The 24,098-nt window shown below is 36.9% G+C and overlaps 1 protein-coding gene across 1 annotated transcript in view; it reads left to right on the top strand.

Annotated features, from left to right (window-relative positions):
- Positions 1-24,098, top strand: part of Ola1 (Obg like ATPase 1) — a 121,665-nt gene that overhangs the window by 56,914 nt on the left and 40,653 nt on the right. The window contains exons 5-7 of the mRNA XM_031370621.1: positions 1,967-2,142; positions 16,571-16,651; positions 16,925-17,022. Of these exons, the coding sequence (XP_031226481.1) occupies positions 1,967-2,142; positions 16,571-16,651; positions 16,925-17,022 (355 nt within the window). The remainder of the gene's footprint in view (positions 1-1,966; positions 2,143-16,570; positions 16,652-16,924; positions 17,023-24,098) is intronic.

Genomic DNA, 24,098 nt, shown 5'->3' with positions numbered 1-24,098 from the left:
TAGGAGATAGCTATATTTAGACTGGCTTGCCCTTCTTTCAGTCCCTGCTCTCTGCAGCTCCTTCCATGTTACCCAGCAATCTTATCATGTTTCCTTTAATAATGTCTTCATTTCAAGCCTCTCTGTTTCCCTTGCTTGCTTGCCTCCCATCCCACCCCCACTCTGGAAAATTATCTAAGCCATAGATCTCAGGAAACATACTTGGCGTTTGTGAAGGTCTAGCTACCGCTTTAGTTTTCATCCAACATTTCCTTCTTCTGGAGTAAAGTAGGACACTCTCTCATATGCCTAGTGCACTCCTGTGCTGTCTGTGCTGGGTGCTCAGATTTTCAGGGGTGTTGTTGAATCAGCGCAGCCATCAGTCTCTATAGAAACACAGCTGTTCAGGGTACTAGACGATGCAGTTAGTTCTTCTTTTCTTTGCTGTGTCATTAGACATGACCTTGAACCTCTGATGTTCTTGTTTCTGCCCCAGTACACCTAGTTTAAGTACTCTTGGAGATCAAACCAGAGCTTCCCGCGTGCCAGGGAGATACTATCAACTCAGGGTGCCCAGGCTGACTCGGCCGTCTCTGTAGCTGGCTGTGCTGCTTATGCTGCTCTCTTGTCTCTTTGTAAAGTCAATCATAGCAAGAAAGAATATTTGTGCCTGTGGGGGAGGGGGCTGATGTGTCAATTGTGTTTAGTAAGAAATACACCAAGTTAGGAGATTTTTGGCTTTTGTTTTGTTTTTTGCTTATTTTGTTCATATGAATTTGACATCATGTAATGAACCAGTTCAATGCTTAAAGCACTTAAATATTTAAATACCTATATTTTGTGGCTTATTACTGAACAATCCACATTGGGATTAAAAGTGACTTTTAAAAATACTAGGCAGTTGCAATTTAGAAGTCTTTATAACCTATAACAAGAATATCCTAGTCTATATTAAATAAAAATTAACTATATCTATATTTGCTGTTTCTTTATCAAATTTAAGCTAACTTATGATTCCTATAATACTTAGCTTACTCATGATTCCTATAATACTTATAAAATAACTCTTAGGTAGTATAATCAAATGGATGATTTTTATGAAATTAATTTGTTTATAAGTGTTTATTGTTTTGTGCTTTCTGTTTATAATATTTCATAACATTTATTCATTTTTGTGTGATACTGTTCTTTATCTGGTAATTTGAGTAAATCCCAATAGAATTATGTTGCCACATTATGTCTTCAGAAGGGCATAAAGTCAGTACACATGCTTCAGTAATATCTGGTTGTTTTACCCTTATGTTTCTAGTTGGCAATTTGAAATTATGGCTTCAACTGCACTTTAAATATGTGATAATAGCATGTGTTTCTAATAAGGGCCAGCACCATTTTGTTCAGATAGTGTGAATGGTTGTCACTCATATATGACAAATGCACCTTCATCTGCTTCTTTGATAGCCCCCTAAAAACCATACCCTCAAATCAGGCCGATGAAATTAGCTGCTGTGTAAATTGTGTGTCTGAGTGGTTCATTATCTAATCACCGTCAGAGCCACAGTGATAAAGTAGATTGAAGCAGAGAAGAGGTCTGCCAGATGATTTGAGCCCCTCACCCCCTCAAATCTGGTTTCCCTTGGAAACCCTAATAGTGCAGCTTAAAACTTCAGGCTTTCGTGCCTGGCATTCTGTATCTCTTATATACCAAACTTGAAAGCAACCAGTAGTTCTGGAATGAAATTTTGTTTTCCTATTTTACTTGTCTATATCAGTTTTTTAAATGTTGACTCTCTTGAACTACTATGTCTGTGGTTATATGTTAAGTATTACCAAATGGAGGAAACTGCTATGGTTTGCTTGAAAAAAGTTAAGAACAGTTGATTTGCTGTAGCTGTTTGCTCCCTGTCTAAAAGTCCTCCACTCTGTTTACTGTGATTACAATCACCTTCTATATCATCTGTTTATTGAATTCATTTTTAATTCATTTTAGGTGCTTTTGAAGATGATGATATCACACATGTGGAAGGAAGTGTAGATCCCATTCGAGATATAGAAATAATTCATGAAGAGCTTCAGCTGAAAGATGAGGAGATGATTGGGCCCATTCTAGATAAACTAGAGAAGGTGGCCGTGAGGGGAGGCGACAAAAAACTAAAACCAGAATATGTAAGTAAGCATTTACAACTATAAAGAAATACTTAAGTGTGCTTTTCTCGCTTTAAAAATAAATCACATAAACTATTTGTTATTATTGAATTTTAGAATAAAAATTTATTTCTGCTTTTTTGTTTTGTTTGTTTTTTGGAGAAGTTTTATTTGAGCATACAACCAAGACTCATGGTTATTAGCAAGTCATAGTAATATTGAGAATTTATGTGGTTATGGGGTAGATTTTTGAGTTACAGTACTAAAGAAACATAGTTTGCAATGAAAAACTTAACTGGGTATAGAAAAATGATAAATATATGAACTTCAAAGATTTGAATTAATGATTTACACAAAAGATTGGTCTTCCTAGGGCTAGACAGAATGAGCGTGTGTGTGTGTGTGTGTGTATGTGTGTGTGTGTGTGTGTGTGTGTGTGAGAGAGAGAGAGAGAGAGAGAGAGCCCCCACACACAAACAAACACATTTCTAAGTGGGATATAGGTCCGTTTATGGTACAGTAAACATGTGGAAGTAGAGACAACTTCAAGGGTGGACCTTTCTTTCCATTTTCTTTGAAAACAAGTCTTTAGTTATTTACTATTTTATGTGCCAGACTAGCTGGCCCATAGACTTAAGGGGATTCTCTCTCTGTGACTCTGTGTCTGTCTGTCTGTGTCTGTCTGTCTCTTTCTGTCTCTGGCTGAGGTACATTGGGATTACAAATGTTTATCTACTGTGTGTGGCTTTTCGTGCTTCTAGGGATTTAACTTGGGACTGCATGCTTCCGTAGTAAGCACTTTACCAAATGAGCCATCTCCAATTCCTGGTTGTGTCCGTTTGAGATAAGGTCTTAGTTTGTAAGCTAGTGTGGCCTCAGTGTTATCATGTAAACCAAACTGCTCTCAAACTAGCTGTGATCCTCCTGTCTCAGCCTCCTGAGCACTGGAATTACAGAGATGAGCTACCATGCTACCTTTGAATGAATGTACATTTTTTAGAAGGTTCTTTTCTTCCTGGGTATTTTTTCTTTAAATATTTATTTATTTATTTATTTTATGTATATGAGTGCACTGTTGCTGTCTTCAGACACACCAGAAGACGGCATTGGATCCCATTACAGATGGTTGTAAACTACCATGTGGTTGTTGGAAATTGAACTCAGGACCTCTAGAAGAGCAGCCAGTGCTCTTAACTGCTGAGCCATCTCTCCAGCCACAAATGAATACACTTTTAAGGTAGACAGAAATTTTATTTTTTATGGAGTGGAAATAGCCACCATTATTCCACTACTCAGCTATATTTTTAATCACATTAGTGAATTATTATTTGTAGCATTGTGGTAGATGCTTAAATGTCAGTCTTAAAGTTTTATATGAGTTTAAAATTAGTACTTCTCATTTTAAAAAGAGATGCATAATAATATTTTCTAGTAACTGTTCTTGCTTTATATGCAACTTTGCTGTAGAAATACTTTTCTTTTTTATGTTAATTTTTATTGCAGATATTTGTTTTAGGTTTCAGAACTAAATTATGGCGTTTCCCCCTCCCACGTTTATTTTCAGTGTTTATAAACTACTACTTAGAAAGAAACCAGCAGTAGCTAGCAGAGCTGTAGCTGAGCTACCTCCTGAGTCTGTCTGCTCTTCTGAGTTTCTCAGAAAAGCATAGTTCTTCTTTATATTTCTCTTGTAAGCAGGCCTTTACTGATACTCTGGGCTTTCTTACTTTCTCTGAAGCAGCCCCTCTTTCTGCCATGCAGCTGATCTCTGTGTTGACTTAACTAAAAGGCATGTCGTCTTTGTTTCTCTTCTATGTTCTCCTCCTCCAGGCAGCTACTGAGATTTACAGCTGCCTACCTTGGGGTATTCTTTTAAACCCTAATAAAATTGTCCTCTTTAAATAAACTTTGGCTTTTCTTAAGAAAGAAAGACAGAAAGATCCTACACTTGTCTTCTAAATCTAGGGACACTGTCAACAAGTGGTAGTAAAAATAGTTGACTTGGGACCGGAAGATATGTGCACTGCCAGTTTCCATTGTGTGCCTTACTTCTCTTACTGTTAGGCTCATTTCTTTACACATGATAAAGAATGGAGAGGTAGATGTACATGAGGGTTAGGATAGAGAAGAAAATGGAAAATGGATATAAAAATCTTCCTTGGGTTGGGAGGGAGGACTGGTGTGAAGCAGTGTCTTCTGGACATGACCAGATAGCTGCACTCATGAGCTCACAGCAGCTGTGGCGTAAGACCTGCACATGATGAAGCCAATCAGCGTTCCAGCATGGAGGCGCTCAAAAGCCCCCAACCCTTAGCTGAAGTGATGTTGACATTTAACAGCTTCTGGGGAAGGAAGAGTCAGGTTATATTTAATGCTCTGTCTCTTGTTGCATTGACTGTGCTCTGGTGGATGACCCACACAGATGATACAAATTGGACGGGTTATTTAAAAAAAAAAAAAGACACAAAATTGTGGTGGTCGATCTGAAAGGAGTTAAGATAAATATGATCAAAATACATTGTATGAATCATCAAAGAGTTAATAAAATATATAAAATATGTTGAAAAACACTACTAAGGACACAAAAATACCATTCCTTTGGATAGGGATGATGTTTAATAGTAAAGTGCTTGCTTAGCACGTGTACGCATATATGTAAACACCCTCTTACACGTGAATGTGCACCCCTAGCACACATATGCACAGATGCCAGGCATGGCGGCAGATACCTGTAATATACTTGAAGGCCAAGGCAGGAAGATCAGGAGTTATAGACCAGCCTCACTCACTGCAAGAGAAATTGTCTCATAGATCAAATGGGGTGGTGAGGTGGCTCAGTAGATAAAGGCACTTGCCACCCAAGCCTGACAAACTGAGTTTGAGTCCTTAGAATCCACTTGGTGGGAAAAAGAAACCTGACTAACACAGTTGTCTTCTGACCACATGTGCTCTGTGGAAAGTGACACAAACCCTCTTATGTGCATAAATATATGTTTGAAATATCATCTCATATCTTGTGTTACAAGCTTTATTGTTAACCTTTCACATTTAAGTTTGCAATCTATCTGAGATTTATTTTGTTTTTAGTAGTGTTCAGGTAGTCATTCAGTTAGATTCTGTCCCTCATTTGGAATGCCATCACCCTCTACTACAAAAAAAACTAAAATAATTCTCTTCCTACTCCAGTGAATGTTACCTTGGTCATAACTCAAAGAGCTCTGTGACATTTCAGCTCTTTTCTGAGGATTAGCAAAGATATGATAGCACATATGTCCAGGAGTGTCTTAGTTACGGTTTTACTGCTGTGAACAGACACCATGACCAAGGCAACTTTTCTAAGAACAACATTTAATTGAGGCTGGATTACACGTTCAGAGGTTCAGTCCATTATCGTCAAGGCAGGAACATGGCAGCATCCAGGCAGGCATGGTGTAGAAAGAACTATACATTTTCATCTGAAGGCTGCTATCAGAATACTGGCTTCCAGGCAGCTAGGATGAGGATCTTAAAGCCCACACCCACAGTGTCACACCTACTCCAACAAGACCACAGCTCCCAACAGTGCCACTACTCCCAAGGCCAAACATAATACAAACCATTACAAGGAGCAACAGTGGTGATCCCTTTATCATAGCCTTTATATAGTTGTGTTTCCTCTGTCCTAACAGTACTCTTGCTAAAATGTTGCCAATCATACTAAAGACTTACTCTACTATGGCCTCATTTTAACTAATTTTCAAGGGGGAAAAAAAATAGAATTCTTGGAAGGATGCATTAGAGACATTTTCTGAAACGTGTAGCCCAGGCTGGCTTTGAACTATGATCTTCCTGCCCTTGGACTTCCAAGTGCTGGGATTTTTGGTATGTAAAAACATACCTGGCTTAAGCTAGGGATAGTCTTAATTGATTTAAATATAGCTTCTTGTTATTGTTATTTAGTCAGATTGTCACCTAGCCTAGGCTGGCCTCAAACTCTGAGCCAAAGATGCACTTGAATTCTTGATCCTCCTGTTTCCATCTTCCAAGTTTGGGAATTTCAGGAGTGTGCTACTGCATCTGGCTTTATGTTCTGCTTAGCATAGAACCCAGAATTCTACTCGTGCTAGACTATCATGCTGCCATCTAACTTACCTCTTCAGCCCCTAAAAGCATCATTTCTAAAGAAAGAGATATGAAGAGAAATACTTATTGATGCTGAAGAGTGTCCTTTCCTCTTCCTGTACAATTTCCAGTTAGCGAAGGCAAGCTGTTTAAAATGAAACCCATGTCTGTTCCTGGAACTCACGACGTCTCTGGTTTCACACTTATGGTAATTTTCCCACCTCAGCCTTCTGGGTGCTAAAATTACAGGTGTAGACCACATACTCCATTTTTCTTGTTCTTCTCCCTGCTCCTCTGTACTGGCCAGGCGGCCCTTGAACTCAGTAACCTCCTGCCTCCATCTCCTGAGTGCTGGAATTGCAAGCACATACCGTCTTGCCCCACAGTCAATGTCTTAGTTATCCATTAAGTTAAGTGTTAAAGCAGAAGACTCCTGCTCTAATAATGGTATTTATCATGGTAAGTTATACATAGTATAACATTCACCATTAACCAGTTTTAAGTATATAATTCAGTGGTGCTGAGTAGTCTTCACTTGAGTTTTTCATAAACTCAGAGTGAAAGAAATTCTGTGGTCTTTAAACAATGACTTTCCATGGGGCTGTGGTGGTGGTGCATGCCTTTAGTCCCAGGATTTGGGAGGCAGAGGCAGGAAGATACATGTGAGTTGGAGGCCAGCATAGTCTGCTGAGCCAGCTCCAGGACAGCTCTGGCTACACAGAGAAACCCTGTCTCCAAACAAACAGCAATGATTTCCTACTTTCTTATCCCTGCTCCTGGTAACTTTTGATTTCTTTTCTGTCTCCAAAGATTTGCCTATTCTAGATATCTTATAAAATAGAATTATGGGTTTTTTTTCCTATTTGGCTTATTCCATTAAAAATAATACATTAAGAATGTCAAATGCTTAGGTAAACTTCTACTTTTTTATCACTTTTATTTATGTATTTATTTTTATATGTATGTGTGAGTGCCTACTTACGTGTATGTCTGTGTGTATTATGTGAGTGCCTGGTACCTATAAAGGCCCGAAGAAAGTCTCAGAACTGCCTGTAACTAGATGTGAGCAGCATCTGAGTGGGAACTGAACTCAAGTTCTCTGTAAGAGTAGTACTGTTAACCTCTGAGCCACTGCTCTAGACTCTTTGTAGTTATTATAAAGTAAATTTATAGAAAGCAAACCCTAAAGTTAAATAAACAGTTAAGTAGATCAGTCAGTTTAAAACTTGATGATGCATAGACTGGGGAAGATAGCTCAATTGGCTAAGTGCTTGTAAGAGGTCCTTAGTTTGATCCCTGAGAAGCCACATTAAAAAAAAAAAAAAGCAGGGTGCTTGGCACATTTATATTCTCTGTACTAGAGAGACAGGGGCAGCAGAATTCCTCCGACTTACTGGCCAGTCAGCCCAGCCTACTTGATAAGCTCCAGGCGAATGAGAGACTTCTGAGGAATGACGCTGAGTTTGACCTCTGGCCATCACATGAACACTTACATAAGCACATACATATGTGTCTGCATATATATGAACTTAAACACAGAGAAGAGTGATGAGGACTGGAGAGATGGCTCAGTTATTAAGAATGCTTACTGCTCTTTCAGAAGACCCGAGTTCAGTTCCCAACACTCATGTCCAGCAGCTTACAATGCCACCTTGTGGGGACCCAATGCCCTCTTCTAATTTCTGCAGGCACTTACATACATGTACACACACAAACACACACACACATACACACACATCCCTTTTTTGAAAAAAAATGTGTATTAATCAGGAATATAGATAGATTATTATGATTTATTATTTGAATGTACATATATACACATTTAATGTGTACATTCAAATAATATATAAATTCAGAAGTATATAATATATATTCAAAAGGTTTTAAAAGATAAAATTTTTAAAATGAGAATGATAAAATTCTTAATTTGATGTGATAATATCAATGTAGGACTCAAACTTGTGTCTTACTTTTCTATTGCCATGAAGTGACACCATGACTAAGGCAAGTTATAAAAGAAAACATTTAATTGGGGCTTGTTCACAGTTTCAGAGAGTTAATTCATGATCATCATGGCAGAATAGGTTTTGTATGTAGGCATGGTGCAGGAGCTGTAGCTGATAGCTTATATCTGATCCACAACTTCAAGGCAGAGAGACTATCTAGAAATGGTGTGGGTTTTTGAAAGCCAACAAGGCCACAACTCCTAATCCTTCCCAAGACCATTCCACCAACTGGGGACTGAGCATTCAAATACATGAGCTTATAGTGGCCATTCTCCTTTAGAATACCAGAGTATGGTAGTAGGTTGAACTACTTCATGGGTCCAGAAGTAATTATTTTAAATGCTGATGAGGGGTTTGAACAGGGATACTTTTAAGCAGCAATGGAAAAGATTGAGGGTTGAGCTAATTTTTCCCTTTTTGCTTTTTTCATGAGGACCTCTGCATAACTGACTATAATTAATCAAATAATTTTCTTAACACTATATTTTGCTTAATTTACAGTCATTTTAGCAAAGAACTATTGCTAGGTTTTAGAGAATAAAATGACTTCATATTTGGTCACATAAGCATATGAACATATAGCTAAAGATTGCTAGAGATGAAAAACTTCTAAATCATTTACTCTCAGAAATTTTCTTTTACTTTTAAATTGAAGCTTTTATTTGTAAGGAACAGGTTCAGCTCAATACTATTTTAAGAAATGGGATTTTATTCTTAAAATACAAGGCAATAAATGCAATGAAATGAAAAAAATTTTTGAGAATGTTTATTGTATATGCCTTTGGAGTTGAATTGTAAGTCGTGCCAGAGCAGCTCCAGGACTCAGTCAGCAGTGTGTGCCTCTCTCCGGCACTCCGCCACTCACAGACCAGATGTGCTGTTTCTCTGTCACCTTCCTTCTATTGCTGCTATGATTTATATCTTGCCTTATATATTATTTTTATTTCTGACTTTTGCTTTTTTTTTTTTACAATTTATGCCTGCCTACTTTGCTTAATTTCAGGCAGGTTACTTGTGTTCTTTCTGAATTTTTCACGCAGTTTCTATGTTTATTCTTTATATTTTATGATCCAGACTCATGAGCCTGAGCATCACATTGCCTTTACTCCGATTTTGGCAGAGCTCTTGTAGGACACCACTGCCTTGGGTCAAATGCCCATTAGAGACTATCTTGGGAAGGATTAACTCAACAGAAGTTGTGGACTGAGCCATATTACTTTGGAAAAGGATTATGAGTCCAGCTGCATGGTGGATAGTGTGTTCAGTATATTGCATAAATGGTATGAGTCTTAGTGTACCCTGTTCTGTTGAGGATAGAAGTTGGGGAGTGCGGAGGTGTGTGAGCCCTCCCGAGATAAAGCAGAAATTAGACTGATTTAGGATCATCAGTTTGTATAGCACGTAAGACAGGAGTAAATTAATTCATCTAAGAACTGATAGAAAAGGCTAGATATGTCACTGGTATATATATATATTCACCTTTTCTTTCCCAATAGCCTGCAAACACAGAAAAGATTTTTAAGAACACATTCTTATGCATATGATCTCCATGGGCCCTTAGCAGTATCTCTGTGTGTTCTGCACTGCTGCAGCTGTATCCCTATGCTCCCCAAACCTGTTACTTGTGCTCACTCTGTAATTCCATGCATTCCTGAGCTCTACCAGATGACCTTGCCCCCAGCTCCAAAGGCCAAGATAAAAGTCTGCAGACAGAAATTCTTTCAGTTTTCCACTAACCAAACCTGAAGCTGACTGAATATTCTTATCCGCAGGAAACCATACACTTTTTTTTCTGTTGCTTTTAAATGGCTCTTTAGACAGTTCATATACTAGAATATTTGAGCTTTAAAAGTATGCATTTCAATGGGCTTTTAGTATATTCCTAAAATTATGTTTTGTCCAGCAATTCCCCTTTCTTCCCTCCATCTGTCCCTGCCTTCCCCCATCTATCCCTCCCTCCCTCCTTCCCTGTACAGATTGCTTAAATTGTATCTAAAATTATTGGGATCAGAAGTGTTTCTGATGTGGATTGTTTTTTCATATTCTTTATTATTTGCACGTGCTTTCTGTTATATTTTGAATATATGATCCAAATTCTAAACACAGACACATTTATGTTTCCTATACATTGTATATGCGTACTGCCTGAGGACAGTCTAGTGCAGTTTTTTGAATTCCTTCATTCTGACTGCTACTTGTTCTGTGAGATCAGATGTGTGGTTTCTCACTTGTGGACTCATGTCATTATTCAGAAAGATGGAGGTTGTGGAGGTCTCCAGGTTTTTGGAATTGGGAATTCTCAATGGTTTTGTTTTTGTTATGCCTCACCCATCCTCCCACACAGGGTTTCTCTGTATAGCCTTGGCTGTCTTGGAATGTTCTCTGTTGACCAGGCTAGCCTGGAATTCAGAGATTTTTCTGCCTCTGTCTGGGATTAAAGGCGTATGCCACTATGCCTAGCACAGAATTCTCAGTTTTATGTAATACTTGTCTCTATCAAACTAAATTCTTTTCAGCAGTTTCCAGATTTTTCATTGTCAAATAAAAAGTTTGGTGCCACAACTTTTTAAATAGTCCTTTCAATTACATGTATATTTAAAATTTTTATTTATTGTTACTATGTTTGTGAGAATGTTCATGCCACAGGGCTGCATGTGAAGGTCAGGAGACGTTTTTGTGAAGTCAGTTCTCTCCATCTACCTCTAAGTGGTTCTGGAGGTGGAGTTCGGCTCTCAACGCTTCAAACCATCTTGATGACACAATTGCCTTTTCTTTACTATAAATACTTCGGAGAAAGTTATTCGTATTTATAGTCTTCAGTGGAACTAATCTCTTTAACAGTTACAAATGCTTTGTGTGCCCCCTACTTCACAGCAACTTTATATTCATGTTCTTCCTCACTCAGCATGAAACTGGAGGTTTTTGTTTTTGTTTTTATATATATTTATCTGTCCTGTTTGTTGCCTTTTTGCCCCGTAAACCTGAATAAAAGCAGTGAACTGTAACTATGCCACAGCCTCCATGGTTGCTTACTGTCTGTGACTTGAATTCAGCCTCACTCAAGCTTTTAAGAGCTAGCAGGAAGATGTTAAGAGTCTCTGTCAGACCTGAGCTTTAGCCAGTAAAGTTTAGTTTCCAGTAGGGTTTGGTTTCTTTGTCCAATCTGATTAGCACGATCTTTGTTATCCACATTTATCAGCCTTGCCATCTTACTCCCACCAGAATGGCCATTAAGGTCTATTTATGGATCCTAGGATTATGTAGCTCACAGAAGTTGACAATGATCTCGAGGATGGCGATGGTGATGACTTTTGTCTTTTTGAGATAGGGATTCTATATGCCTTTGCTGTTCTGTAACTAGCTCTGTAGACTGGACTGCCCTTGAACTCAAAAAGATCCATCAGCCTCTTCCTCCCTAGCGTAGGGAATAAAGGCGTGCACCACCATGCCTGACTAATCTGTGAATCACAACCCTCATAACTGAACAAGGAGAATTGTGAAAAATGTCGCACATTTTTAATTTTAATTGTGAAACATTAAAAAGGTTTCTAAGTGTGTGGCAGCCAAAAATTAATTCATGATTAAACATGTAATGAATACAAGGTGTTTCTGATAGCATTCGCCTGTGATTTTAAATTGTTCCGATTGCTGGCTGAAAGTTTTTTTGTAGTTTTGCTTGTTTTTGTTTTTGTTTTTTATTAAATGAAAAGTTTGGGCTTGGAATTAAGACAGAATTTTTAACAATTTTTGAAATGGCCCTTAAGATATTTCTGCCATCTTGTACTTGTATTTTTGTGAAGGGCCTTCTCAGTATTGACAGTCAACTCTGACAAACACTGAAGGTGCTGCAGTATCAAATATTCAGCCAGTGTTTAATTCTTTATGTAAACATTCATCTCATAGTATGCAAGTTGCTCTAGTTTCTAGTAAATGGTAATATATGCATTCAAAAATGGTTTTAAAATAAAATTTGTATAATTTATTATCAGTAAATACTTGGTTCATTTGCATATTTCATATACCTCTATACCCATTAAAATTTGCTCAGGTCTAATGAGGTTATTAATGGGAGAAGTCTTAGGAACCCTGCTCTAGCCTGCAGCTCTGAACTCTTCCTCCTTTCTTCTGTAAACTGGTTCCAAATATTTACGAATCACATGGTGAAGCAATTTTGTGTACTGATTATTTTTCTTACAGCTTTAACCAAAATCCTGAGAAGAAACAACTTTAAGAATTTATTTTAGTTCTGTTTTAATGGGTGGCAGCAGGAGCAGCTCCAGGCCACACTGGCAGGAGTGGAGGCTACTTACTTATAGCTCTGTGCAGCAGGAAGGAAAGAGGACAGGAAGCACACCTGGGCTATAAACTGTAAGACCTTCTCCTGGTGACCCACTTCCCCCCAGCTAGGCTCCACCTTCTAATAGTTCTCTAATAGTCTCTCAGAAAGCAAACACCCATGGACTTGGAACCAGGTATTTAAAGACGTGAACCTGTGTGAGATGTTTCACATTTAAATCATAACAGCTCTTCTTTTACTATAAAGTCTTCCTCTATGTAGTCACATTCCTATCCAAGGCTAGGACTAATTGTCTAACTATAGGTAAATTCTAAATTTGTATCCCTAGCATTGATTTATAGCCTTTGAGCTCCAAATGAGTATATTTAATTCCTGGCTGATTCCCCTTGATTTTTCAAACATATTATGGTAGTGTATCTAAATACACTACCAAGTGCAAGAGCGCTGCCTCAACCTAACCTCCTGCATTGTTTCCTAGTGAAATGTGCCATAGCTCAAACCCAGGGTCCTGTGTACACTAACCAGTCATTGCCACTGAGCTCCATCTCCACTTCTCCTGGTAATCCGTGACCCTTTTCTTTCTATCATAAACAGTACACTTAGGATTTGTTTTCATACTTAAGCATTAGGTTGTTAGATCTAAGATTAGTATTCTCATAAAACTACAAGCTAATACAAAATTCAGACAGGTTTATCCTTTATAATACACAGAATACATTTTTCATATTTTTTATTACTTTAATTTTTTTACAGTCCAGTCATTGCCCCCCTCTTAGTCCCCCTCCCACAGTTTCTCATCCCATTCCTCCTCTCCCCCAGCCCCTACCCCACCCCACTCCACCCCCACCAGGCCTCCCTACTCCCTGATGCCTCAAGTTTCTCAAGGGTTAGGAGCATCTTTTCCTACTGAGGCCAGACCAGGCAGTCCTCTGCTGTATATGTGGTAGGAGCCTCAGACTAGCTTGTGTATGCTGCCTGTTTGGTGGCTTAGTGTCTGAGAGATCTTGGGGGTCTGGGTTAGTAATGTTAGATGGTTACATAAGCAGTCCAGGTTCATGTTCCAAAATTTGTTATTTCTTTATAATGTATGAGATCTTGGGTGGGAGAGATGGCTCATTGGTTAAGAGCACTGGTTGCTCTTACAGAGGACTGAGTTCAGTTCTTGGCATCCACTGTGGTGACTCATAACCACTCTAGTTCCAAAGAATCTGATGTCCCTTCTGTCTTCCATGGGCACCAGACACACACATAGCACACAGACATACATGCCAGCAAAACACTTATATAAATAAGAAATATGAAGTCTCAAAGGCTAGAAAGATGGTTTAGTGGTTGAGAATATTTGCTGCTCTCCCAGAGTACTTGAATTTAGTCCCAGCACAATCAGGAGGCTCACAACTGCTGGATGCTGGAGATCTGATGCCCTCTTCTGGCCTCTGTAGATACCTGCACACATATGGCAGACATAAACTGACAAACATGAATAGAAATCTTAAAAAAGAAATATAAAATTTCAAAATGACTAAAATGCATTAAAGATTAACACAAAGGGATTAGTAATGTTTTTACTCATTTGTGCTGAAAGTGAGTAAAGTATTTATTTTTCAGCTAACTAAATGTATTTAAGTAGACATTTTTATTGCTCACTTTTATATGTATTATTAATATATCTATTAATATGTATGCTTATATATGCAACCATAAGGGAAACATTTACTTAGCCTATTATGCATTTTATCTAAATAACCCCCTTTTGCTCCAATTAAATGTTTTTCAGATCAGCTATAGGATTTTAATTTTTTACTAAAATTAATTTTTCTTTTATATAAGAAAAGAGCACACTGAAAATATAGCATCTATTGATTATTTACATGAGATAATCTTACCTGACTGCAATTTACTTCTGGTTTGTCTTAGATAAAACTGGCATCTTTCAGTAATCTAACACATAACTGTAGCTTCTAAGGAAAATACTGTTGGTGGAATTCATATATGACTTAGCTCTCTTTAGGTAAAACTGCAGTGTTCCTAGTTTGTAGTATGAAAGAAAAAAAAACAAAAAATGGATGCCACAGAATGCCTCTGTGATATGGCCTTTGGGTCTGATGCCAGAATCTAGTTACTTTTAAATGAAGAGAAACTGAAATTCCTTCACTAGTGATAAGCACTCATTGAGGCCCTTTGGCTTTGTGAAAATGATTATTGTCATAAAAGTATTTTATACTTTTTATATGATTAAAATTTAATTCCCTTTCTTATTTTAAATTGGCTTTCTTTTGTCTATTTTCTTTTTTTAATTGAAAAGGATGAATGGAAGGAATTATAAGATGGTACCTCTGTTTTCTTCTTTTGTATAATCTTGTTGCATGTCTCTACATAAGCTGTTCTGGCCACTCATCATAGTAACCAGCTGGGCCATTTCACCTGCTGGAGCCATTAAAGAGGACTCTCTCCCCCTAGATTAATCCCCTCCGACATTAGTTTTTTGCACTGACAACTGCAGCAGGCATTCAGGATTTGCAGGTGGCCAGTGTGACGCACATAATTGCCTACAATTTTAGGCAATGAATAAAAATGGTCTACATTACTTGTCAAAGGTTGTATATGCAGTGCCAAGTGAGATCTATGGGAAGCCTTTTAGGGTTTAAAGAACAGTTAATAGCAAGGCTGCACAGGGCTTTTTTAATCATAATGCATTTGTAATATAGCACTTTGATCTTCTCCTTGTAGGAAATGGTGTTACATTAGCCACTTTTAAACATTTATGAGTGAAATTCAGTTATAGAAGAGTAAAAGTGATTATTCTTAAGCAGAACATGTTCAATTTCATTAAAAGTTTTCGTCTTACCCCTTCCTTGTTAAAATCCATGGGAAGTCCTTTCCCTGGGGGGTTCAAATCAGGATCTAAGGATATAGGGCCTTTTCTTTATTTTTCTTGTTGGTAACAGTAAGATTTGCAAAGAAGGTATACTAAATATAGAGATAATTTATACAAATGGACATTTACAAGAGAATAACTGGTCATAGTAATGTAAAAATACTCTCAGGAAATCTATTACTAATAATTGTGTTGCAACAAATTTTAAGAAATGAATATTTAAAACAAGTCCATAAATTATCTTTACAAAAACAAAACAAAAAAATTTCCTCAAAACAGAAGGCCCAGATGATTCTCAAATATGCCTGTTCTGGAAGAGCTCAGTTTGACCTTTCAGCCCTGAGAGCCTTTTATTAACACCTGCCTGTAAGGAGACCCTTGCCACACGCAGCTTTTAGATTCAGACCCACAGAACTGGTGAGGAAAGGCTTGAAGGGTTCAGTTTGTGTCACTTGCTGTTTGGCGTTTCCATTTCACAGATGATTAATCTTTCTGTGAAGAAAGGCCAGAGAAACAAAGCGCAGCGGCCTCTTCCCGCAGTTCCTCCTTCTGAATGCACACTAGCTTGCTAACTAAAAGGCCTTTAGATTTCCAGCAGAGAGAGATGTTCTGAAAGTGAATGCAGCTGGTTGGAGGTCACCAGTGCAGGGCTCTTGCCATTGTGTAATGGAGGCTTTGGCAGGTTGGGGTGGGGGGAGCAATGGAGAAGTGACAGGGAGAAGGGGTTGGCAAAAAAATTAATTCAGAAGAGAAAAGGTTTGGGTCAGTTCATTTGATATTTTGTAGTAAACAATAAGTCATAGGTTTAGATTAGTTATTTTGATTATATTTTTAAGGAAAAACTGTACTTTAGTCTCTCTTCAGTATACTTTCCCATTTCATAATAGCTTGTGACATCACTAGGTAACATTGACTCTGAAATTCTATCTTTGATGTGATTGAGTTGTCTTGAAGTTTTCATATTGTTATGTTAACTAATTTTGCTGACTTTGTACACTTAAAATTTAGTGCTTCATCAATATTTCATCAGTTTTCACTTAAGATACAAAAATTGTATTTCTGTTTATTATAAGAGTTATCTTTATTTTGAGGACTTGAAACTTTAAGCACTTAGTGTCCAGTGCATACTGCTCACTTGTATTTACTTTTTTCATTGATTGTGTGCAGGACATAATGTGCAAAGTCAAGTCTTGGGTTATAGATCAAAAGAAACCTGTTCGCTTCTATCACGACTGGAATGACAAAGAGGTGCGTGTAAATACTGTGTCTGTTACTGCTGTGTTCTGATTGCTTAGGGATCTTATACTTAGTAATATATAGTTACTTTTATTTCTGTCAGCTTATTTTTCCCCTTTCTAATCTCCCATTTTAAATATTTCATGACATCTAACCCTTTATAAACAAAAAGATTATAAAAATTAAAATGTTTACCCAAAGAGTTTTTATATTCAAACTATTCAGTGTTTTACTCCATATTTACTAAGCTTTTAAAAAGGGTTCTTTCTCTGTCTCCTACTCTAGATTGAAGTGTTAAATAAACACTTATTTTTGACTTCAAAACCAATGGTCTACTTGGTGAATCTTTCTGAAAAAGACTATATAAGAAAGAAAAACAAATGGTAAGTTTTTCTTCTCTGGATATACCCACCTACATACCGCTAACATAAAGCATATAAGTATGTGTATGTGTGTATAACGTGTTTGATTTTAATATCTTTTCCTTATAAAATGTTAAAAATTAGAAACTTTTATCTCATGTTATATTTAAAAGGTAAGTCTCCTAAATGATTTACAGAGAACATTACAAACAATTAAATTAGGAAATTTTGAATCATACATATTTGCTTATCAAATTTAAGTTTTAAAAATATTTTGCTTAGTTTTGTTACAAAATGAGAATAAATATATTTGGAGCAATTAAGTGTTTTAAACTGAGAGTTGATACTGCAGGTGACCTTAAATCTGCTGCTAGGGATTGTAGCTGGACATACATTTTAAAACCCAGATTAATAGTTTCAGAGAGAGGTGGGGGGGATGAGGAGGGTGGGCAAAACCTTGGTGTGGAAAAGGTTGAGATACGGGTTTGAAACTTCCAAAGTGTATCAAGGTAAAAGCTGCATTTGTATGTTGCCATTCTAATATGTAACTAAAATGTGCAAGATTTGTTACCCTTCCTTAAAATTCAAAGACAACTCTTGTGTTGGTGTGGGCATGGAGACATTTGGCATAGTGCTCACTTTGACTTGCCTCACTAGACCCTCAGCATTTTATACTATTGAGTCATAGAAACAAATCAAAACTATACAAAGAAAAAGATCTGAATTCTCCTAAAATATATTGTCGGTTTCTCCCTGTACTTCATTAAGTACTTAGATGCACATGGTTTCAATTTTCCATTAAAAATTCTCATTTCCATATGATATCAAAGAGTGAGAAGGCTTTAAACTGAAAAATAAACATTCATAGACTGGAAGCCAAAACAATAATTAATGTCAGATGGTTAACTCCAATAAATCATTAGAATAAATTCTGTGAAATTACTGCAACTAAAAATGCCCTGTTGATATTACTGTAAGACATTTTGTGTGCCTGATAGGAAGCTAACTTTAACCTCTTTATTGGCAATGTTCTAGAAAAATAATTTAACATAAAAATGTAGTTCAGACTGGTCATTGTCCTCCAAAGAGTAACTAACTTTAAAATATAATCAGTTCCATCATATTTCAAACTCTAATAAATTTGATGGTTAATGTGTCAAAATTTGTTTGCTTTCAGAAAGAATTTTAAAATTTATTATTTGACTTCAGTTAATAAATCTTCTCATGGAAGTATGAATGGTAACTTTTCCTGAGGCTGGGTAAAACAATACAGACATCAAAGTTTACATGAAAAGGGATGAGTCAGTTTCCTTGCCCAAAGGGGCTTCTCACACCTGTATTTCAGTGATTACAGGTAGAACTCCCTGGCTCTAATTGTATAGTAAATACCATTTCCCAGACCCTAATGGTAGACAGACTGCTTAGGAGACGCCAGTCTGTGATTTAGCTGTCGCCAGACACCCCATGTTTCTTGTGAGACCAGTTGTGATGATGAGATGGTTATAGCCATCGAAACTGCTCTTGTCTAAAGAACAAATTTTAATTTGTAACAATGTAGATGTATGAATGGTTCTATTTATAAAACCAAATTTTTGTAGGTTTTATGTATAGCTAATGATCTGGTCTGACGTTGGGATATGTGTGTTGGGGGGAGGTGTCCAGATCTTGTGGAAGTTAGTGTAATTGTAGCTGAAAGATCAAAGACTGGGTAACTGAGTGATGTTCCAGAAGAGAATTTACCACATAGCCATTTTCTGTACAGTTTCTGCCGCCTGCTGTTCCTATTTTCCCTCAAGCTAGCCATTGACTACCCCCTGTGCATCCCTGCTCGTAAAACATGATTGAGGAAGTATTTGTCATGTATTTATGAGTGGGAAACACTGTGATAGGGAATGGCATCTACTGGAGCCAGAAAGATTGCCACTTTCCTTCCATTCAGCCACTCTGCTGTAGCTTTAAATCCTCTGTTTATGTAACATAGCCTCCATATTAAAGCACAGAATGAGTTTTTATTATGAAAGATATACACACTAGGTTTTCATCGTGTATAATACTGCAAGCAAATGTAAATAGTTAAAATTCATTTTGATTCCTAAATCCATTTGCTTCTGTTAACATCTTGTTTTTTGGTAATGTTTGTATCTAAGCCCCATTTGCATCAGTTGCTCCTTTACGTGCCCTGCAAAAAAACTTGTTTTAAGGCTAACGTAATATTACTTTAGCAAATAGGACTCATGTGGAAAGCAGTAATAAATGTGCTCACAAGAACTGGGAACTGCTAGGGAGTAAAACCATTTGCCTAACTTGTAAAGGTCCTGGGTTGTCTCCAGCACCAAGAGGAAAAGAAGTAACACACACACACACACACACACACACACAATTTTTGGTAGTTAGAAAGATCAAGAAAGGTCTATGACTTTGATCCCAAGAGGAAGACTGTATTTCAGGTCACATTTCTAGAGCGATACTTTTTTTTTTTTTGGTTACTGGCTAAAATTCACTTTAAATGGTAGTGTGTTATTTTTTAATTCTAAGTTGTTTTTTTGTTTGTTTGTTTTGTTTTAAAGAAGCATTTTGGTAGATAAAACTACTGTATACAAACTACAGACATACTGACTTTTGAAAGGTCAAGGCTAGACAGAATCTGATCGTCCACTGTGTTAGCAGTGCTGCATTCATTAGTTCATTGATGCATGTTTAAGACCTAGGTCCTGAGGAGAAGCTGGTGTGGCAGCTAGGTTGGCTGTAATTGTGTTATGATCAGATGACAGTAGTCAAGATACTGTAAAAGAATCTAGAGAAAACATTAATGTTACTATTACAAATCAATGAATAAAACTGTAGAAATTTTGTTGATTTTGGTGGTTGCCAGTGATTTTTGAACACTTCATTTTCTAAACATGATCAGTTGTTACAAGCAAGATTATACCCAGTGTTAATTTTCATTTTAGACTGCTTAGTGAGTCATGGTGTCAAGCAGGTATGGGACATTCAAACTGTCAAACCACTGCTTAATTGGAGGTTTAAATTTCAATCTTTGTACCTTTGCTGCTCTGTTAGTAATATATGCTGTCCAATTATAGAATCAGCAGAACAAACTCATTTTAGGTATTTTTACACCTAAGAGCTACCAATTATGTTTTGCTCATGTGTTTCCCTGTCCATTACCATTCTTTCAACTATTCATAAGGACAGTTAGGTCTTGTTTATTTGTACATGTAGATGTTCATCTAGAAATACAAATACAATTTAAAATATGCACACTTCTTACATACATCTTGGTTAATAAGTGAATTATTTTAAATAATGAAATTGTTTCAAAATTCATAGACAGATATTTGAGTATCTTTTCAAGCTTTAGAACAATTAGACTATGTCAAGGTCACAAAATTTTAAATTCACAAAAGCTTTATTATTAAACCATATACATATTATGTATGATTCAAGTTTTTATTTTTGTTTCATTTTGTGTTTTGATTTTTACCTTTTCATGACATTGTTTCTCTGTATAATCCTGTCTTTCTTGGAACTTACTTCTAGACCAAGCTGGCCTCAAAATTAGAAATCCACCTGCCTCTGCCTCCCTAGTGCTAGGATTAAAGGCGTGCGCCATCACACCAGTCCAACTTTATGCTTTTGTCAGTTTTTGATGTTTGTTACAAAACCAAAAATAACTTCAGAATGATATATATTGTGTAACTGGTGTAAGGAGAAATCATGGAATAGATTTAATCTTTTCTTACTTTACCAAATTATTTTTAATATAAATGTAATTGATTCATTTGCATATATATGTACATAGTGCGTGCCAGGGCATGCTTGTGGTCATCAGAGGACAGCTTAAGTTCTCTCCTTCCACCGCATGAATCCTGGGATGTAATTCAGGATATCAAGGCTGGTGCCAAGTGTCTTTACCCAATGTGCCACTTCATCGGCCTCTGAATCATACTTTCACATGTATGTGTGCATTTACATGTAGTAATACTTGTTTCATGTAATAATATTTGTCAATTTCTGGATTTGTTTGTTTGGTGGTGGTGGTTGTTCTTTGATGAAGCCAAGATTGGCCTTGAACTTGAAGCAATCCTCTTGCCTCAGCCTTTCAAGCCCAGGGGTTATGTATGAGTGAGCCAGACTTCTGTTTGGTTTTCATTAATTGGTTTTTGGTTACTCTTTCAGCAATTTCAGATTCTTATCAAGTGGCAATAGTATACTAGTGCACATCATAAGGACGATAATTAGAGAAGCGTGTCTTTCATTGTAAGGAGAAGACTATTGCCCCACAGGAAATGTATATGTGAAAGGCTGTTTGTGTTTTGTTCAATGTGATTTATGGCTCATTATTTCCATTTGTGGGGTAGTTCACTAATAAAATAATACTATAGTAGGAGCATCAGTTGTAATTTCCATGAGCATCATCTCCTAAGAGTGACTTCTGAGTGATGTAATTCATCAAATGTATAGGATTAAGTTTTTTCTCTATAAACAACAAGCATTTCATAATTTTTTTCTAGCCTCAAGAGAATAAACAGTTTAAGCCCTATTTAAAGACAGCAAGTATTTTATAGAATTCTCTCAAATGGTTTATTCATGCATTTCCTCATATACTAGTGGTTCTCAACCTTCCTAATGCTATGACCCTTTAATATAGTCCCTCATGTTGTGGTGAGCCACAACCATAAAATTATTTCTATGGCTACTTCATAACTGAAATTTTGCCACTATTACAAATCGTAATGTAAATATCTGTGTATTCTTAGGTGACTCCTATGAAAGGGTTATTTGACCCCCAAGGGGTTGTAACCCTCAGGTTGAGAACCACTGTCATACACAGACATACACATGTGATCTAAAAAATGAAAGAATTTTGTTTATAATGCTGCAGTGTTCTTCAAATTACCAATGATTCGTATTCATGAAGAGTTCCACTGATGCCTGTCCCTACTCCTAGGGAATAATTCAAGATAAATTCCTTAAAAACCCATGTATCAGAGATTAATGGCCTCAGATCTGATTTTGTTTCCAAAATAATGACTTAAGATAAGCTATAATCAAGAATGGGAATTCCAGGGTCAGCAGAGATGACTCAGAGGTGAAGAGCACTGGCTACTTTTGCAGAGGCCCTGGATTCTGTTCTTAGCACCCACATGGTAGTGGCTCATAACCATCTGTAAGTATAGTCCCAGGGGATCCAACACTCTTTTGGCCTCTATTGGCATCGGGCATGCACATGGTACACAGACATGCATGTAGGCAAAGTCACATGTACATTAAAAAAATAGTGATAGTAATAATAAATGGAATCTGACTAGTGGTTGTAAGTGGAGGAAAATTTTGAAGTTCAGAAGATTTAAGACTGTTGGAATGGACACAGCCTTGTGTGACTAGAGTGGCACCTTAGATAGTGTATATGTTTGCTGGGGTCAACACAAAGGAGAAAGCTACTTTGGACTATTTCAGGATTTTGTCTATTATGCCCTGTCTGTGCAGGAAGAGAGAGAGAAAGTATTACTTTCTCTGACCTTTGCCCTCATGCTGCATATTCCCTAGGTACAGAACATTTAGAGTTGTAGTTCACCAGACTTTTTGAAGGCTAGCCCAAAATGCTATATACCATTAATAACATATCTAGCAAGAAAAATAGATTCTCGGAAAGTCTGAGAATATGCTTTAGTTCTAAATGAGGGAATAGCTTTTATCAAGAAGTTTGATTTATTAAGAAAAATATTGCTTTGCCAGGTGTGGCAGACACCTTTAATCCCAGAACTAGAGAGACAGAGGCAGAGGTGGATCTCTGTGTTAAAGGCCAGCCAGAGAAACATGGCAAGACTGTCTCCAGGAAGAAAAACCAAAGGAAATTACAATTTGAAGTACTAATATTGTGGACTCTGCTACTCAGTATTTTGTTGTTGTTTTGTTTGTTTTGGTTTTTATATAGGCAAATTACATAAGCCATCCTATAGAGAGCAATTCATTCTATTGTTCATATAAAATGTATTCTATACAAACAAAATTCCCCAGACTTAATTATCATAGCTCAAAAGTAATCTAGTAACAGGAAAAGGGATACTGGATATGTTCCTTAAGTTTTTTTCTGTTGCATGAGTAAAGAAGCAAAATGCATCCCATGTCATCGGAATTCACTAGCTCAGTGAGACTCCCAGGCATCATAGTCATCTCTATGGCCTACTTCAGCTTTATTGTTTGTAATTTAGATGATTTTATTGTTGCTACTTAGCTTCCATTAGTATAATTTTAAAAATTATCATTGTATTAAAATTGTTTTAAAAATAAATTAGGAATTTGTTCTTTTAAAAACCTTTAAAAAAAAAACCTCTCTCAGTTTCTCTGCATGTGTGTGGTGTGTCTTTTACAATGAAAGTTAAGGATGAAGGACACTGTCCCTGGAGTGCTGCATGGAGGGGATTCCCTGAAAGGCCACGCCTTCCCATGCTAGAATATTCTTTCTTTCACTTTTACTTAGCATATGCAAAGCATGTGCTCTATTACTAAGCTATATAGCCTCTAAATTTTATGATTTTAAAATGAAATACTATACATTTACAAAATAAAGTGTTTGTGCAGATATCCAGTAGTTTCTAAATCTTTACATTCTGGTTTGTAGAAATTTCCCTGACTGGAATTTCATGAAATGTTTTGCAGGCTGAGCACCCAGCTTAGGCGCACCTTTTCAGGCAAGGCTGGAGATAAAACCTGACTTTTCCCTAGTCCTGTCCTCTCTCCCCTTCTCAGTACTTGAAAATAAGGCATTTCTCCTGAGTCCTACTATGTGCCTCCTCATCTTCCCTTAAGGTGGGCAGTGGTTGATTTTTTTTTTTAACTTACATTGTAGCAGACAGTTCAGGTGAGACATTTTTATTACCAATTTTTCTGCTCAAAAATATATTCTGAGATAGTTGACATAAAAACTTTGAGTTCACCCTTATTTATAAGGTTGGGACTTTGTATAGGTACCCATTCTGTCTTTTAAAAAATACTTTATTATACCAATGAGAACATTAATTTCATTAAAAAGTGTCATTAAGAATATTTAGTGAAGTGGAAAGATGACTCAGTGGTTAAGAGTGCTTGGTGCT

This window comes from Mastomys coucha, unplaced genomic scaffold (assembly GCF_008632895.1).
Source record: "Mastomys coucha isolate ucsf_1 unplaced genomic scaffold, UCSF_Mcou_1 pScaffold15, whole genome shotgun sequence".
In the NCBI taxonomy this organism is placed as follows: Eukaryota; Metazoa; Chordata; class Mammalia; order Rodentia; family Muridae; genus Mastomys; species Mastomys coucha.
Note: the sequence above shows the minus strand (reverse complement) of the source record. Positions and strands in the feature narration are given on the sequence as shown.